This window comes from Petromyzon marinus, chromosome 31, assembly GCF_048934315.1.
Source record: "Petromyzon marinus isolate PM22_M1 ecotype Great Lakes invasive population chromosome 31, UKy_Petmar_22M1.pri1.0, whole genome shotgun sequence".
Lineage (NCBI taxonomy): Eukaryota > Metazoa > Chordata > Hyperoartia > Petromyzontiformes > Petromyzontidae > Petromyzon > Petromyzon marinus.
Window position 1 is genome coordinate 3,920,480 of NC_133697.1, and position 19,883 is coordinate 3,940,362.

Below are 19,883 nucleotides of genomic sequence, written 5' to 3' on the forward strand. Positions count from 1 at the left end.
AGCGTGGGTGGAGGGGGAGCGTGGGTGGTGGGGGAGCGTGGGTGGAGGGGGAGCGTGGGAGGAGGGGGAGCGTGGGAGGAGGGGGAGCGTGGGAGGAGTGTGGGTGGTGGGGGAGCGTGGGTGGAGGGGGAGCGTGGGAGGAGGGGGAGCGTGGGAGGAGGGGGAGCGTGGGTGGAGGGGGAGCGTGGGTGGTGGGGGAGCGTGGGTGGAGGGGGAGCGTGGGTGGAGGGGGAGCGTGGGTGGAGGGGGAGCGTGGGTGGAGGGGGAGCGTGGGTGGTGGGGGAGCGTGGGTGGAGGGGGAGCGTGGGTGGAGGGGGAGCGTGCGTGGAGGGGGAGCGTGGGTGGAGGGGGAGCGTGGGTGGCGGGGGAGCGTGGGAGGAGGGGGAGCGTGGGAGGAGGGGGAGCGTGGGAGGAGTGTGGGTGGTGGGGGAGCGTGGGTGGAGGGGGAGCGTGGGAGGAGGGGGAGCGTGGGAGGAGGGGGAGCGTGGGTGGAGGGGGAGCGTGGGTGGTGGGGGAGCGTGGGTGGAGGGGGAGCGTGGGTGGAGGGGGAGCGTGGGTGGAGGGGGAGCGTGGGTGGTGGGGGAGCGTGGGTGGAGGGGGAGCGTGGGAGGAGGGGGAGCGTGGGAGGAGGGGGAGCGTGGGTGGAGGGGGAGCGTGGGTGGAGGGGGAGCGTGGGTGGAGGGGGAGCGTGGGTGGAGGGGGAGCGTGGGTGGAGGGGGAGCGTGCGTGGAGGGGGAGCGTGGGTGGAGGGGGAGCGTGGGTGGAGGGGGAGCGTGGGTGGTGGGGGAGCGTGGGAGGAGGGGGAGCGTGGGAGGAGCGTGGGTGGAGGGGGAGCGTGGGTGGAGGGGGAGCGTGGGTGGAGGGGGAGCGTGGGTGGCGGGGGAGCGTGGGAGGAGGGAGAACGTGGGTGGAGGGGGAGCGTGGGTGGAGGGGGAGCGTGGGAGGAGCGTGGGTGGTGGGGGAGCGTGGTTGGAGGGGGAGCGTGGGTGGAAGGGGTGCGTGGGTGGAGCGTGGGAGGAGAAGGAGCGTGGGTGGAGGGGGAGCGTGGGTGGAGGGGGAGCGTGGGTGGAGGGGGAGCGTGGGTGGAGGGGGAGCGTGGGTGGAGGGGGAGCGTGGGTGGTGGGGGAGCGTGGGTGGAGGGGGAGCGTGGGAGGAGGAGCGTGGGTGGAGGGGGAGCGTGGGTGGAGGGGGAGCGTGGGTGGAGGGGGAGCGTGGGTGGTGGGGGAGCGTGGGTGGTGGGGGAGCGTGGGTGGAGGGGGAGCGTGGGTGGAGGGGGAGCGTGGGTGGAGGGGGAGCGTGGGTGGTGGGGGAGCGTGGGTGGTGGGGGAGCGAGGGTGGAGGGGGAGTGTGGGAGGAGGGATGCGGAAGAATGGAGTTGTGGGGGAGTCTGTGAGGGTGTTAAGAAGCTGAGGCTGTGGATGGCAGAGTGGAGAAAGTAGAGGAAAGTGCGAGTTGGGGAGAGTATGGGAGAGCTGTAGAAAGTAGGGGAGAGTTAAAGAGGAGGGGAGAGGAGAAGGGAGTGGGGGGAAGTATGGGAGGGTAGAATATGCTGGAGAGAAAGTCGGGGATAGTGAGAGAGTGGGCGAGTATGAGAAAATAGCAAAGAGTGGGAGTATGAGAGAGTGCGGGAGAGAGAGAGATTGTGGGGGAGAGTGGGAGAGAAACTCGTGATGGAGTGGTCTTTTGGGAAATCGTGCGCGCGCACTGCGCTCGATCCCTCGTGTCGCCTTGCCGGGGCTGCTGGGGGACGAGTGGGCATTGAGTGCGGCACGGCACACGAGGGGCTGGCCGGCCAACACCACGCCCGGCCGCCTTTGTCAGTGCAGTGCCGATGTTTACACACCGCACCAGGTTACTCATTCAAGGCTGAGTCGACTTAGGTGTGGCCTAATGATCGGCGCAAATATTCGCCACTGTCATTGGTCGCGAGCGGGAATAGGATGCGGGTCGCCGGGTTCTTAGGGCACAAACACCACGTACAGATAGATACACGCGGCTGTACACGCGAAGACAACACACACTGCACATCCGCGCGCGCACGTACGCAGTGTGGACACAAACATCCCTCTTATCGCGCTCATTTACACTTCACGCTGCGTCCATGCCACGTGACATGTTTATCTCGAAGGACAAATCCCAGACCCTGATCCACGTCCCCGCCCCCATAGCGATAATTCTGACCATAGCTTCCTCCCCAGCCATAGCCCGAACCCCCTCCTCTATCCAATAACCAGACCCCTCTCCCCAGCCATATCCTGATATCCAGATTATCCCCCTCCATCCATCTCCTTAACCCCTTCCTCCACCCGTAACCTTGACCATAACCCTGAAGTCTAACCCTAACCCCTCCTACCGGCCACGATCCTCATCCCAACACGTGGCTCCATCCCCTGGCCTTGACCCCTACGGTTCAACGCAGCGAAGGCGGAAGCGCTGCATTGGCGACTGACGGGGTCATTAAGAGGCGTGCGCGCCACGAGGCACCCTACACAGGTCATTGTAATCGTCATAATAATCCAATCCGTAACGCTCAACATATCCACGACATAAATGACCTTGACTCGGAGGTGTGGAGCTCAGCTCAAGGTCGCTCGAAAGTCGGTGCCGGTTAAACGCCGCTTCTGCTGCTCCTGCTGCTGTGAATGTGCAGCAGCAGCGGCGGCGGCGGGGTGATGATGATGGCCGCGTAATCACGCGGCGGGGGATGCCACATAGAGACGACGCCCGGCAGTGTCCAGGGCCCTGCTCCTCGCTGTCGAGAGCAGCAGGGGCAGGCACCGTGAGCTGTCGTGCAGAGCGACAGGAGAGCTGAGAGATACGGGGGACGACCGAGACGCGCAGTGGTGGCACAAGCAGCAGGAGATGTCGTAGCTGGCCCTGCTGGTGATGGTGGGGAGTGGGGGAGGGAGTGGAGGCAGGAGATGTTGTAGCTGGCCCTGCTGGTGATGGTGGGGAGTGGGGGAGGGAGTGGAGGCAGGAGATGTTGCAGCTGACCCTGCTGGTGATGGAGGGAAGCCAGTGGAGGAGGGAGTGGAGGCAGGAGATCTTGTAGCTGACCCTGCTGGTGATGGTGGGAAGCGAGTGGGGGAGGGAGTGGAGGGAAGCGAGTGGGACTGCGGCCAAGGAAGACGGGCGTCGAGGACGACGCGTCCGAGTGTCTCGAGGTCACTCGGTGGAGATGGAACAAGGATTGGGTTGCTGCGGGCGAGGGTGTTAGCGGCCGTGGTGGTGAGTGGACGTCAATGGCAGACGGCCCTGATGTGGGAGTTGTGGTTGGTGCAGCTGTCAAAGGATAAGGTGGAGTCGACGGTGATGCCGAGGAACTTGATGGAATAGTTCTTAATTATAAAACACGCACAGCCGCTTGTCACTCCACTGTTGGATGAAGGTCTTGCCACGCCACGGATTGTTTGACCATACTTCCCCACGCCCGATGGTGTGTTGTTGAAGGGAATGGGGAACAGGGCCGATTCAGATATCCCTCACCACCAATGTTATCCGTGTCTGATATTCAGATATCACTCACCACCGATATTAGCCGTGGCTGATATTCGAATCTGAGGTCGCCGGGTTTGGAGTGCAGTTGCGCTAACCACTGCGCCACCGCTCGTCGCTGATGAGCCACAATACCGTGGGGCCATTCTGAACTCTGCTCGCCAATATGAGCCGCGACCATCACAACATTACTGCGCTGTCTGGGGCGGGGGAGTGAGTGTGACTGATTTGTTTCATGTTTTATGATCGTAAATTCCTTCGCGTTTAAACTAATAAAGAGCGATATCAAATATTAATAATAAAACGAACGTGGCAAACGCTCATCCGCTCAGCAGTGGCGGCGGCCAGACGCTCGCAGCGCGATTTTCATTACAAGGGAATTAGCGTGGCTCACACACAGCGTGGCTCGTACAGAGCGTGGCTCACACACAGCGTGGGTCACACAGCGTGGGTCACACACAGCGTGGCTCACACACACAGCGTGGCTCACACAGCGTGGCTCACACACAGCGTGGCTCGTACAGAGCGTGGCTCACACACAGCGTGGCTCACACACAGCGTGGCTCGTACAGAGCGTGGCTCACACAGCGTGGCTCACACACAGCGTGGCTCGTACAGAGCGTGGCTCACACACAGCGTGGCTCACACACAGCGTGGCTCGTACAGAGCGTGGCTCACACAGCGTGGGTCACACAGCGTGGCTCACACGCACAGCGTGGCTCGTACAGAGCGTGGCTCACACAGCGTGGCTCACACGCACAGCATGGCTCACACGCACAGCGTGGCTCACACAGCGTGGGTCACACACAGCGTGGCTCACACACACAGCGTGGCTCACACAGCGTGGGTCACACACAGCGTGGCTCACACGCACAGCGTGGCTCACACAGCGTGGGTCACGCATCGCGTGGGTCACACGCACCGCGTGGCTCACACGCACCGCGTGGGTCACACGCACAGCGTGGGTCACACGCACAGCGTGGCTCACACGCACAGCGTGGCTCACACAGCGTGGCTCACACGCACAGCGTGGCTCACACACAGCGTGGCTCACACACAGCGTGGCTCACACACAGCGTGGGTCACACACACAGCGTGGCTCACACACACAGCGTGGCTCACACACACAGCATGGCTCACACACACAGCGTGGCTCACACAGCGTGGCTCACACGCACAGCGTGGGTCACACGCACAGCGTGGGTCACACGCACAGCGTGGCTCACACACAGCGTGGCTCACACACAGCGTGGCTCACACACAGCGTGGGTCACACACACAGCGTGGGTCACACGCACAGCGTGGCTCACACGCACAGCGTGGGTGACACGCACAGCGTGGCTCACACACAGCGTGGCTCACACACAGCGTGGGTCACACACAGCGTGGCTCACACAGCGTGGCTCACACACACAGCGTGGCTTACAGAACGGATCCCACACCGCCGTGGCTCACACACACGGACGCATACACCCAGCAAAGAGCGTGATTTTTATTTCAAGATAATTTACATGGCTCCCAGAGACACGCACATAATACGTACAGAGTTATACACCGATACATTAATACGCACACATTCTCTACCCAGCAGAAACAAACACACATTCACACACTCACACACGTGCTAATTCTCTCCCACACACACAGGGCTGTTGTTTCGCAATGTAATCATGAGAATGAGAAGCGACCAAACGGGGACTATGAGGAAATCACTGTTTGTATGGAGGGCACGAGCCAGCCAAGACGGAGCCCGAACCCTGGCCAGCGAGCAAACCAATAACGAGTACTCACCCTGCCTCTACGTCTCTAGCACTACCCAGTCAACACAGCCACAAGTACTCACCCTGCCTCTACGTCTCTAGCCCTACCCAGTCAACACAGCCACAAGTACTCACCCTGCCTCTACGTCTCTAGCCCTACCCAGTCAACACAGCCACAAGTACTCACCCTGCCCCTACGTCTCTAGCCCTACCCAGTCAACACAGCCACAAGTACTCACCCTGCCCCTACGTCTCTAGCACTACCCAGTCAACACAGCCACAAGTACTCACCCTGCCTCTACGTCTCTAGCCCTACCCAGTCAACACAGCCACAAGTACTCACCCTGCCCCTACGTCTCTAGCACTACCCAGTCAACACAGCCACAAGTACTCACCCTGCCCCTACGTCTCTAGCCCTACCCAGTCAACACAGCCACAAGTACTCACCCTGCCTCTACGTCTCTAGCCCTACCCAGTCAACACAGCCACAAGTACTCACCCTGCCCCTACGTCTCTAGCCCTACCCAGTCAACACAGCCACAAGTACTCACCCTGCCCCAACGTCTCTAGCACTACCCAGTCAACACAGCCAAAAGTACTCACCCTGCCCCTACGTCTCTAGCCCTACCCAGTCAACACAGCCACAAGTACTCACCCTGCCTCTACGTCTCTAGCCCTACCCAGTCAACACAGCCACAAGTACTCACCCTGCCTCTACGTCTCTAACCCTACCCAGTCAACACAGCCACAAGTACTCACCCTGCCTCTACGTCTCTAGCCCTACCCAGTCAACACAGCCACAAGTACTCACCCTGCCCCTACGTCTCTAGCCCTACCCAGTCAACACAGCCACAAATACTCACCCTGCCTCTACATCTCTAGCACTACCCAGTCAACACAGCCACAAGTACTCACCATGCCTCTACGTCTCTAGCCCTACCCAGTCAACACAGCCACAAGTACTCACCCTGCCCATACGTCTCTAGCCCTACCCAGTCAACACAGCCACAAGTACTCACCCTGCCCCTACGTCTCTAGCCCTACCCAGTCAACACAGCCACAAGTACTCACCATGCCTCTACGTCTCTAGCCCTACCCAGTCAACACAGCCACAAGTACTCACCATGCCTCTACATCTCTAGCCCTACCCAGTCAACACAGCCACAAGTACTCACCCTGCCCCTACGTCTCTAGCACTACCCAGTCAACACAGCCACAAGTACTCACCCTGCCCCTACGTCTCTAGCCCTACCCAGTCAACACAGCCACAAGTACTCACCCTGCCCCTACGCCTCTACCACTACCCAGTCAACACAGCCACAAGTACTCACCCTGCCCCTACGTCTCTAGCCCTACCCAGTCAACGCACCGTACGTAGCCAACCGTGCTAATCGGAGGTGCGCAGGAGCATCATGAGCATGGCGGGGGGGGGGGGGGCAGGGGGTGACTTGCCCCCCCCACCCCCCCTGGTGGCCAAAGCTACGAGTCAGGGCCCCCTGGATAAGCACCACGAGACGTGTTTTTAACAGCAGTGTTGAAGAACAGCAACGCTTCTATCATGTGATTAGGCAAGAGCAGCCGCGCTAATAGCGTAGATGTGACCGTGTGAGACCAATCAACTATGGGGTCCTCACCTGACCAATCGCGGCACCCCCTGAGCTGACAATGTGGCAACCACACCGCTGGAGGTGGGCGTTTAGTAACGCAGTGCGCCCACCACTCCACCACCGCTCCCCGACTGTTTTCACTGGCGAGACAGAACTCTGTCACTCTGCCAGCGGTGTGGCATGGCGTGGTTGGCATGGCGTGGTTGGCATGGGTCCCCGTGAAAAGGGGACTCATGTCCAATTTCCCATTCGCCTTTCCGCAGCCCAGCGCCAGACACCCCCCCCCCCCACCACTCTGGCCTGTAGGCCGCGGGGCAATTGCACCGCCTGCACTCCCCACCGCTACGATGGCCTAATGACACGGTGCTTTGAGATGTTGGGGCATTTAAGAGAGCGCCCAACGGGTGACAGCCCCGTTGCTACAAATGCTTGAGCCACTGCCAGGTCAAGCAGCTGGGGTTTGCTTGTGGTAGTCGTGTTGCCAGTGACGACTCAACGTGCCCAAAAACAACATCTGATCAGCGACGCCACCACCACCACCACGCTGCCCATCGTTTCCATCTTCCATGGAAACAATGGGCAGCGCTTAACCGCATCGGCACGTACTACGGGAGATGCAGTGCGCAGCTGATGCACAAGTGGAAAATCAAAGACCGTCTCTCTCCTGTGTGGGGCTGTGGCCAAGGACACCAAATATAAATGTTAGGGTAGTGGGTGGGTGGGTGACTGGATAGATGAGTGAGTGGGTGAGTGAGTGGGTGAGTGGGTGGATGAGTGGGCGGGTGAGTATGTGAGTGGATGAGGGCTGTGCTACGAACCCGGCGACCCACGTTCGATTCCCACTCACAGCCAATAACAGTAGCGATTATATATCTGAGTACCTGGTGCGGTGTCTAAACATCACTACTTGGGAGACTAAGGCAGCCGGGCATGGTGTAGGCCATCCATCCCCTCGCGTACCGTGCTGGCCTTCATAGGTGCTCACAAACAGCACAATACGGGCGATCTTTCATGTGAGTGGGTGAGTGAGTAAGTGGGTGAGTGTGTGTGTGGGTGAGCGAGTAGGTGAGCGAGTGGGTGGGCGAGTGGGTGGGCGAGTGGGTGGGCGAGTGGCTGGGCGAGTGGCTGGGCGAGTGAGTGGATGCATATGTGAGTGGGCGAGTGGGTGTGTGAGTACATGTGCAATTCACCAACTCTAAAACAAAAGCGACCGAATGGCGAATTCACTTACGAGTGAATCTCAAAGAGTCGCTCTTCCTCGGCCGTAGGGAAGAAGAAGAAGATGACGACAACGACGTGGTGACGATTGCCGGCAACGATTGCCGGCAACGATTGCCCGGAACAACACTCTGGCGTATCAATTCTAGATTCGAAGCTTGGCGTACCGTCACCGCGTGCCGCTGCCAGGGGCCTCCGGAGCGAGTGGGGGCAGGGCGCGCACCCAGCGCACCACCGCGTCGCTCGCCTCCCGCAGGACGGCGGCGGGGTCGCGACCCCGCGCCTCCAGGGAGTGGCGGGCGTCCCGCACCCAGTGGACGCTCACGGGGGCCTCCACGCGGGCCAGAGTGGCCCGCAGGAGATCCTGGGAATGGGGGTGAAAGGGGCGAGGGGGTTTCGCATCGAGGGGTCATCGTGGCCGAATCCATCGCCGCCGCCGCCACCACCGCCACCACCACCGCCACCGTACCACCTCCTCACTGCCAGCGTGCTCCGCAGCCGCCGCACGGTCGGCACGCAGCCACGACGGGCCTCATCCCAACCGTCGCCGCTCTGCTCTTCTCCTCGGTCCATTGACGAGGGGTGAAGAGGGGTGGGTAGCGACGAGGCACGAGAAGGAGTGTGGAGGCGTTTGAGTTACAGCGAGGAGTGTGCAGATGCTCGCTTGAGGAGGAGCGGTGAGGAGCGGTGAGGAGTGGTGAGGAGCGGTGAGGAGCGGTGTGGGGCGAGCGAGGAGCGGTGAGGAGCGGCGAGGAGCGGTGAGCGAGGAGCGGCGAGGAGCGGCAAAGAGCGGTGAGGAGCGGTGAGGAGTGACGAGGAGAGGTGAGGAGCGGTGAGGAGCGGTGAGGAGCGGTGAGGAGCGGTGAGGAGTGACGAGGAGCGGTGAGGAGTGGCGAGGAGAGGTGAGGAGTGGCGAGGAGTGGTGAGGAGCGGTGAGGAGCGGTGAGGAGTGGTGAGGAGCGGTGAGGAGTGGCGAGGAGCAGTGAGGAGTGGCGAGGAGCGGTGAGGAGCGGTGAGGAGCGGTGAGGAGCGGTGAGGAGCGGTGAGGAGCGGTGAGGAGTGGTGAGGAGCGGTGAGGAGTGGCGAGGAGCGGTGAGGAGCGAGGAGGAGTGGTGCGGGCGAGCAGGTTGTCTTGCCTGGTCACACATCTCGTCGCGCGTCCCCGACACGAGCAGGACGGGTCCACGGCGCAGGGCGCTGAGCTCCGCCCCGCGCACGACGCCGCCGTGACCGGGGCGGTGCAGGGGGAACGAGAGGCAGACGAGCCCCCTCACGAAGGGGGTCCCGGGCCCCCCGTGCTGGTCCCACTCCTCACGGCACAGCGCAGCGGCCGCCCGTGCCCCCATGGAGCGGCCTGAGCGGGGGGGGGGGGGGGGGGGGGACACCCAGCACCGGCGTGACGGACAACAGTGAGAGACAGCTGTCACAGACAGCTGTGATGGACAGTTGTTACAGGTGTAAAGAACAGCTGTGATTGACAGCTGTGACAGACAGCTGTGTTAGACAGTTGTTACAGGTGTAAAGAATAGCTGTGATTGACAGCTGTGACAGACAGCTGTGATGGACAGTTGTTACAGGTGTAAAGAACAGCTGTGATTGACAGCTGTGACAGACAGCTGTGTTAGACAGTTGTTACAGGTGTAAAGAATAGCTGTGATTGACAGCTGTGACAGACAGCTGTGATGGACAGTTGTTACAGGTGTAAAGAACAGCTGTGATTGACAGCTGTGACAGACAGCTGGGATTGACAGCTGTGACAGACAGCTGTGTTAGACAGTTGTTACAGGTGTAAAGAACAGCTGTGATTGACAGCTGTGACAGACAGCTGTGATTGACAGCTGTGACAGACAGCTGTGTTAGACAGTTGTTACAGGTGTAAAGAATAGCTGTGATTGACAGCTGTGACAGACAGCTGTGATGGACAGTTGTTACAGGTGTAAAGAACAGCTGTGATTGACAGCTGTGACAGACAGCTGTGATGGACAGTTGTTACAGGTGTAAAGAACAGCTGTGATTGACAGCTGTGACAGACAGCTGGGATTGACAGCTTTGATGGACAGTTGTGACAGACAGCTGTGATGGACAGCTGTTACAGGTGCAAAGAACAGCTGTGATTGACAGCTGTGACAGACAGCTGTGATTGACAGCTGTGACAGACAGCTGTGTTAGACAGTTGTTACAGGTGTAAAGAACAGCTGTGATTGACAGCTGTGACAGACAGCTGTGATTGACAGCTGTGACAGACAGCTGTGTTAGACAGTTGTTACAGGTGTAAAGAATAGCTGTGATTGACAGCTGTGACAGACAGCTGTGATGGACAGTTGTTACAGGTGTAAAGAACAGCTGTGATTGACAGCTGTGACAGACAGCTGTGATGGACAGCTGTTACAGGTGTAAAGAACAGCTGTGATTGACAGCTGTGACAGACAGCTGTGATGGACAGCTGTGACAGACAGCTGTGATGGACAGCTGTTACAGGTGTAAAGAACAGCTGTGATTGACAGCTGTGACAGACAGCTGTGTTAGACAGCTGTTACAGGTGTAAAGAACAGCTGTGATTGACAGCTGTGACAGACAGCTGTGATGGACAGCTGTTACAGGTGTAAAGAACAGCTGTGATGGACAGCTGTGGCAGACAGCTGTGATGGACAGCTGTGACAGACAGCTGTGATGGACAGTTGTTGCGGGTGTAAAGAACAGCTGTGATGGACAGCTGTGACAGACAGCTGTGACTGACAGATGTGACAGACAGCTGTGATGGACAGCTGTTACAGGTGTACAGAACAGCTGTGATTGACAGCTGTGACAGACAGCTGTGATAGACAGCTGTTACAGGTGTACAGAACAGCTGTGATTGACAGCTGTGACAGACAGCTGTGATGGACAGCTGTTACAGGTGTACAGAACAGCTGTGATTGACAGCTGTGACAGACAGCTGTGATTGACAGCTGTGACAGACAGCTGTGATGGACAGCTGTTACAGGTGTAAAGAACAGCTGTGATGGACAGCTGTGGCAGACAGCTGTGATGGACAGCTGTGACAGACAGCTGTGATGGACAGTTGTTGCGGGTGTAAAGAACAGCTGTGATGGACAGCTGTGACAGACAGCTGTGACTGACAGATGTGACAGACAGCTGTGATGGACAGCTGTTACAGGTGTACAGAACAGCTGTGATTGACAGCTGTGACAGACAGCTGTGATAGACAGCTGTTACAGGTGTACAGAACAGCTGTGATTGACAGCTGTGACAGACAGCTGTGATGGACAGCTGTTACAGGTGTACAGAACAGCTGTGATTGACAGCTGTGACAGACAGCTGTGATTGACAGCTGTGACAGACAGCTGTGATGGACAGTTGTTACAGGTGTAAAGAACAGCTGTGACTGACAGCTGTGACAGACAGCTGTGATGGACAGCTGTTACAGGTGTGCAGAACAGCTGTGATTGACAGCTGTGGCAAACAGCTGTGTTAGACAGCTGTTACAGGTGTACAGAACAGCTGTGATTGACAGCTGTGACAGACAGCTGTGATGGACAGCTGTTACAGGTGTAAAGAACAGCTGTGATTGACAGCTGTGACAGACAGCTGTGATTGACAGCTGTGATGGACAGCTGTTACAGGTGTAAAGAATAGCTGTGATTGACAGCTGTGACAGACAGCTGTGATTGACAGCTGTGATGGACAGCTGTGATGGACAGCTGTTACAGGTGTAAAGAATAGCTGTGACAGACAGCTGTGATTGACAGCTGTGGCAGACAGCTGCGATGGACAGCTGTTACGGGTGTAAAAAACAGCTGTGATTGACAGCTGTGGCAGACAGCTGCGATGGACAGCTGTTACAGGTGTAAAGAACAGCTGTGATTGACAGCTGTGATTGACAGCAGACAGCTGTGATGGACAGTTGTTACGGGTGTAAAGAACAGCTGGGATTGACAGCTGTGACAGCAGTGAGAATCAATAGTGGCATGTGTGCAGCTTGAGTTACAATGTAATATTTACGTTAATTAATCAATAAAGACCGTATAAACGAAACAAGACACGGACACTAGAAGTGAGACACAATATGAAACGTTAATCATAGACACGGACAATACGTACGAGAGACACAATACAAGCCTGCAGAGAGAGTTGGTTACGTAGCGGGACGTCGACCGTGCGATTGGATGGCGCGGTGTCCCACGCTTGCCCGTTACCTGCCAGCACGCAGCCCCCCAGCCGTAGCTCCCCGGAGTTCCGCAAATATTCCTGCAGGTGACACGGGCACACCGGCGTGACCTAATGACCCCCCGATACCGGGGTCACATCCTTGAAGGCGACGGCACGGTGAGCTCGGCCACTCCAATGGCATCGCTCGCCCGTTTCCTTGCACGACGCGGCGTTATGCTGGTGCACGTGATGTGTGCACGTGATGTGTGCAGTGTGCACGTGATGTGTGCAGTGTGCACGTGATGTGTGCAGTGTGCACGTGATGTGTGCAGTGTGCACGTGATGTGTGCAGTGTGCACGTGATGTGTGCAGTGTGCACGTGATGTGTGCACGTGATGTGTGCAGTGTGCACGTGATGTGTGCAGTGTGCACGTGATGTGTGCAGTGTGCACGTGATGTGTGCAGTGTGCACGTGATGTGTGCAGTGTGCACGTGATGTGTGCAGTGTGCACGTGATGTGTGCAGTGTGCACGTGATGTGTGCACGTGATGTGTGCAGTGTGCAGTGTGCACGTGATGTGTGCAGTGTGCATGTGATGTGTGCACGAAGAGGATGTGGTGACGTGATGCGTGATGGGGTGACGTGTGATGGGGTGATGTGTGATGGGGTGACGTGATGTGTGATAGGGTGATGTGTGATGGGGTGTTGTGATGTGTGATGGGGTGTTGTGGTGTGTGATGGGGTGTTGTGATGTGTGATGGGGTGACGTAATATTTGATGGGGTGGTGTGTGATGGGGTGATGTGTGATGGTGCGATATGATGTGTAATGGGGTGATGTGTAATGGGTGATGTGATGTGTGATTGGGTGATGTGTGATGGGGTGTTGATGTGTAATGGGGTGATGTGATGTATTATGGGGTGATGTGTAATGGGTGATATGATGTGTGATTGGGTGATGTGTGATGGAGGTGATGCAGTGCATGTGATGGACGTGTGAAGTGTGATGATTCATGGCGATGTCATGGAGGTGAAGTGATGGACGTGTGATGGAGGTGATGTGATGGACGTGTGATGGAGGTGATGCGATGGACGTGCGATGGAGGTGAAGTGATGGACGTGCGATGGAGGTGAAGTGATGGACGTGGGATGGAGGTGATGTGATGGACGTGTGATGGAGGTGAAGTGATGGACGTGTGATGGAGGTGAAGTGATGGACGTGTGATGGAGGTGATGCGATGGACGTGCGATGGAGGTGAAGTGATGGACGTGCGATGGAGGTGAAGTGATGGACGTGGGATGGAGGTTAAGTGATGGACGTGTGATGGAGGTGATGTGATGGACGTGTGATGGAGGTGAAGTGATGGACGTGTGATGGAGGTGAAGTGATGGACGTGCGATGGAGGTGAAGTGACGGACGTGGGATGGAGGTGAAGTGATGGACGTGTGATGGAGGTGAAGTGATGGACGTGGGATGGAGGTGAAGTGATGGACGTGGGATGGAGGTGAAGTGATGGACGTGGGATGGAGGTGATGGACGTGCGATGGAGGTGAAGTGATGGACGTGGGATGGAGGTGAAGTGATGGACGTGGGATGGAGGTGAAGTTATGGACGTGGGATGGAGGTGAAGTGATGGACGTGCGATGGAAATGATGGACGTGCAATGGAGGTGAAGTGATGTACGTGTGATGGAGGTGAAGTGATGGAGGTGAAGTGATGGAGGTGAAGTGATGGACGTGTGATGGAGGTGAAGTGATGGAGGTGAAGTGATGGAGGTGAAGTGATGGACGTGTGATGGAGGTGAAGTGATGGAGGTGAAGTGATGGAGGTGAAGTGATGGACGTGTGATGGAGGTGAAGTGATGGAGGTGAAGTGATGGAGGTGAAGTGATGGAGGTGAAGTGATGGAGGTGAAGTGATGGAGGTGAAGTGATGGAGGTGAAGTGATGGAGGTGAAGTGATGGACGTGTGATGGAGGTGAAGTGATGGAGGTGAAGTGATGGAGGTGAAGTGATGGACGTGTGATGGAGGTGATGTGATGAAAGCGCGATAGGATCGTGTAATGGACGTGTAATGTCGTCAAGCGATTTGCCCGATAAACTTGTGCCGTGGTGACGTCACTGAAGCGCAGATATCTGCTGAGTGGGGGGGAGGTCTCAGATCATTTCGGCAGAGGGTCAAGGGGGGAGGGTGAGGAGGTATGGGGGGAGGGGGGGGGTCCTGGAGTAGAATGGAGGGGGGAGGGGCATGTGGGGGGGTGGGGGGGGGCAGCCAGACTGGTGAGGCTGTCGAAGAGAGGGGGGGGGGGGTGGGTCGGATGTAATCAGCCAAGGGCAGACCAATTACGAGCGAGCATCACTATAATGAGGCCGACAGCAGCAGTGTTTGCTGAGATTTGAATTGAACTCGCACCGCCATTGCAAGGCGCTACGGGCAAGGCACGCGTGGTCCAGGCCAGGCGTGGTCACGGGGGGGGGCACGGTGAGGACCGATGGGGGAGGCTTTGGAGGTTTGTTGGGAGCGGTGCAAAAAACCGTGGTGGGGGGCGGGAGAGGGACGAGGTGGATTGTGGGGTCCTTTTGGTGAGGTATGGTGGGGGAAGAGGCATGGTGGGGGGGGGGGGGGGTCCTCGTACCAGCACGGCGCGGTAGGCGCGCACGCGGTAGGCGAGGGGCCCCCCGCGGCACGTGAACCGGAGGCACGGCACCCCCGCGGAGAGGAGGCTCTGGGCGAGGGCGCGGAGCTGGGGCAGCGAGGCGTCGCCCCCAGCGCCGTGCGTCACCGCCAGCGCCAGCGGAGGGCGGCGGTCCCACGCGGGGGGTACGGACAGCAGCGCGTTCAGGACGCGGCTTTCAAACGGAATTTGCACCTCGCGCACCTGGGGGAGGAGGGGACGGGGGGAGCGCATGGGGGGGTTCCACGGATTGATAGGATGGGGGGGGGGGAGGGGTCCAGGTTGGGGTTGGTGCTCAGCGCAAGGTAAAATTGGTGTAATGCTCCGACTGTTCTTTGTTAATCCACTGCTGGATTGAAAGCTGGCGGTTGTTTGTTCATACTCGCAAACTCTACCCCACACCTCCGATTAGCACGGTTGGCTACGTACGGTACGAAAGAAGTTCAACATACATACCCCACACTCAACCCCTAATCCTACTACACACTCCAAACCTAAACCCCTACCACACACTCCACCACTACCACACACTCCACCCCTACCACACACTCCACCCCTAACACTACCACACACTCCACCACTACCACACACTCCACCCCTACCACACACTCCACCACTACCACACACTCCACCCCTAACACTACCACACACTCCACCACTACCACACACTCCACCCCTACCCCTACCACACACTCCACCACTACCACACACTCCACCCCTACCACACACTCCACCCATACCCCGACCACACACTCCACCCCTACCCCGACCACACACTCCACCACTACCACACACTCCACACCTACCACACACTCCACCACTAACACACACCCCTAACACTACCACACACTCCACCCCTACGCCTACCACACACTCCACCCCTACCCCTACCACACACTCCACCCTTAACACTACCACACTCCACCACTACCACACACTACACCCATAACACTACCACACTCCACCCATAACAATACCACACTCCACCCCTAACACTACCACACACTCCACCCCTACCACACACTCCACCCCAAACACTACCACACTCCACCCCAAACACTACCACACTTCACCCCTAACACTACCACACTCCACCCCTAACACTACCACACACTCCACCCCTACCACACACTCCACCCCTACCATACACTCCACCCATACCCCTACCACACACTCCACCCCTAACACTACCACACTCCACCCCTAACCCTACCACACTCCACCCCTAACCCTACCACACACTCCACCCCTAACCCTACCACACACTCCACCCCTAACCCTACCACACACTCCACCCCTAACATTACCACACTCCACCCCTAACACTACCACACTCCACCCTTAACACTACCACACTCCACCCCTACCACACATTCCACCCCTACGACACACTCCACCCCTAGCACTACCGCACACTCCACCCCTACCACACACTCCATCCCTACCCCTACCACACACTCCACCCTTAACACTACCACACACTCCACCCCTACCCCTAACACACACTCCACCCCAAACACTACCACACTCCACCCCTAACACTACCACACTCCACCCTTAACACTACCACACATTCCACCCCTACCACACACTCTACCCCTACCCCTACCACACACTCCACCCCTACCACATACTCCACCCCTACCACACACTCCACCCCTACCCCTACCACACACTCCACCCCTAACACTACCACACTCCACCCCTAACCCTACCACACTCCACACCTAACCCTACCACACACTCCACCCCTAACCCAACCACACACTCCACCCCTAACCCTACCACACACTCCACCCCTAACACTACCACACTCCACCCTTAACACTACCACACTCCACCCTTAACACTACCACACTCCACCCCTACCCTACCACACATTCCACCCATACCACACAATCCACCCCTAGCACTACCCCACACTCTACCCCTACCCCTACCACACACTCCACCCCTACCAATACCACACACTCCACCCCTACCCCTACCACACACTCTACCCCTACCACACACTCCACCCCTACCCCTACCACACACTCCACCCCTACCCCTATCACACACTCCACCCCTACCCCTACCACATACTCTACCCCTACCCCTACCACACACTCCACCTTTAGAACTACCCCACACTCCACCCCAATCCCTACCACACACTCTACCCTACCACACACTCCACCCCTACCCCTACCACACACTCCACCCCTACCACACACTCCACCCCTACCACACGCTCCACCCCTACCCCTACCACACACTCTACCCCTACCACACACTCCACCTTTAGAACTACCCCACACTCCACCCCTACCACACACTCCACTCCTACCCCTACCACACACTCCACCCCTAACACTACCACACTCCACCCCTAACCCTACCACACTCCACCCCTAACCCTACCACACACTCCACCCCTAAACCTACCACACACTCCACCCTAACACTACCACACTCCACCCCTAACACTACCACACTCCACCCTTAACACTACCACACTCCACCCTTAACACTACCACACTCCACCCTACCCCTACTACACATTCCACCCCTACCACACACTCCACCCCTAGCACTACCCCACACTCTAACCATACCCCTACCACACACTCCACCCCTACTACTACCACACACTCTACCCCTACCACACACTCCACCCCTACCACACACTCCACCCCTACCCCTACCACACACTCTACCCCTACCCCTACCACACTCTCCACCTTTAGAACTACCCCACACTCCACCCCTACCCTTACCACACACTCTACCCCTACCCCTACCACACACTCCACCCCTACAACACACTCCACCCCCACCCCTACCACACACTCCACCCCTACCACACACTCCACCCCTACCTCTACCACACACTCTACCCCTACCCCACACTCTACCCCTACCCCTACCACACACTCTACCCCTACCACACACTCTATCCCTACCCCTACCACACACTCTACCCCTACCACACACTCCACCCCTACCACACACTCTACCCCTACCACACACTCCACCCCTACCCCTACCACACACTCCACCCCTACCCCTACCACACACTCCACCCCTACCACACACTCTACCCCTACCCGTACCACACACTCTACCACTACCCCTACCACACACTCCACCCCTACCCCTACCACACACTCCACCCCTACCCCTACCACACACTCCACCCCTACCACACACTCCACCCCTACCACACACTCTACCCCTACCCCTACGACACACTCTACCCCTACCACACACTCCACCCCTACCCCTACCACACACTCCACCCCTACCCCTACCACACATTCCACCCCTACCACACACTCCACCCCTACCCCTACCACACACTCCACCCCTACCCCTACCACACACGCCACCCCTACCACACACTCTACCCTTACCCCTACCACATACTCCACCCCTACCACACACTCTACCACTACCACACACTCTACCCCTACCACACACTCTACCTCTACCACACACTCCACCCCTACCACACACTCTACCCGCACCACACACTCTACCCCTACCACACACTCCACCCCTACCCCTACCACACATTCCACCCCTACCACACACTCTACCCCTACCACACACTCTACCCCTACCCTACCACACACTCCACCCCTACCCCTACCACACACTCCACCCCTACCACACACTCTACCCCTACCACACACTCTACCCCTACCACACATTCCACCCCTACCACACACTCCACCCCTACCCCTACCACACACTCCACCCCTACCCCTACCACACACTCCACCCCTACCCCTACCACACACTCTACCCCTACCCCTACCACACACTCCACCCCTACCACACACTCCACCCCTACCACACACTCTACCCCTACCCCTACGACACACTCTACCCCTACCACACACTCCACCCCTACCCCTACCACACACTCCACCCCTACCCCTACCACACATTCCACCCCTACCACACACTCCACCCCTACCCCTACCACACACTCCACCCCTACCCCTACCACACACGCCACCCCTACCCCTACCACACACTCTACCCTTACCCCTACCACATACTCCACCCCTACCACACACTCTACCCCTACCACACACTCTACCCCTACCACACACTCTACCTCTACCACACACTCACCCCTACCACACACTCTACCCGCACCACACACTCTACCCCTACCCCTACCACACACTCCACCCCTACCCCTACCACACACTCCACCCCTACCCCTACCACACACTCTACCCCTACCACACACTCTACCCCTACCACACATTCCACCCCTACCACACACTCCACCCCTACCCCTACCACACACTCCACCCCTACCCCTACCACACACTCCACCCCTACCCCTACCACACACTCTACCCCTACCACACACTCCACCCCTACCACACACTCCACCCCTACCACACACTCTACCCCTACCCCTACCACACACTCCACCCCTACCCCTACCACACACTCCACCCCTACCACACACTCCACCCCTACCCCTACCACACCCTCCACCCCTACCACACACTCTACCCCTACTCCTACCACACACTCTACCCCTACCCTACCACACACTCCACCCCTACCCCTACCACACACTCCACCCCTACCACACACTCCACCCCTACCCCTACCACACCCTCCACCCCTACCACACACCACACTCTACCCCTACTCCTACCACACACTCTACCCCTACCCTACCACACACTCCACCCCTACCCCTACCACACACTCCACCCCTACCACACACTCTACCCCTACCACACACTCTACCCCTACCACACATTCCACCCCTACCACACACTCCACCCCTACCACACACTCCACCCCTACCCCTACCACACACTCCACCCCTACCCCTACCACACACTCTACCCCTACCCTTACCACACACTCCACCCCTACCACACACTCCACCCCTACCCCTACCACACACTCTACCCCTACCCCTACCACACACTCCACCCCTACCACACACTCCACCCCTACCC

The 19,883-nt window shown here is 58.2% G+C and overlaps 1 protein-coding gene across 1 annotated transcript in view; it reads right to left on the bottom strand.

The window, feature by feature from the left end:
- Nucleotides 1-4,973: 4,973 nt before the first annotated feature.
- Nucleotides 4,974-19,883, bottom strand: part of TEX30 (testis expressed 30) — a 26,203-nt gene continuing 11,293 nt past the window's right edge. Inside the window, exons 2-5 of the mRNA XM_076071015.1 lie at nt 14,863-15,105; nt 12,277-12,328; nt 9,217-9,434; nt 4,974-8,444 (exon numbers count right to left, since the gene is read on the bottom strand). Coding sequence (XP_075927130.1) covers nt 8,250-8,444; nt 9,217-9,434; nt 12,277-12,328; nt 14,863-15,105 — 708 coding nt within the window. The 3' untranslated portion in view covers nt 4,974-8,249. The remainder of the gene's footprint in view (nt 8,445-9,216; nt 9,435-12,276; nt 12,329-14,862; nt 15,106-19,883) is intronic.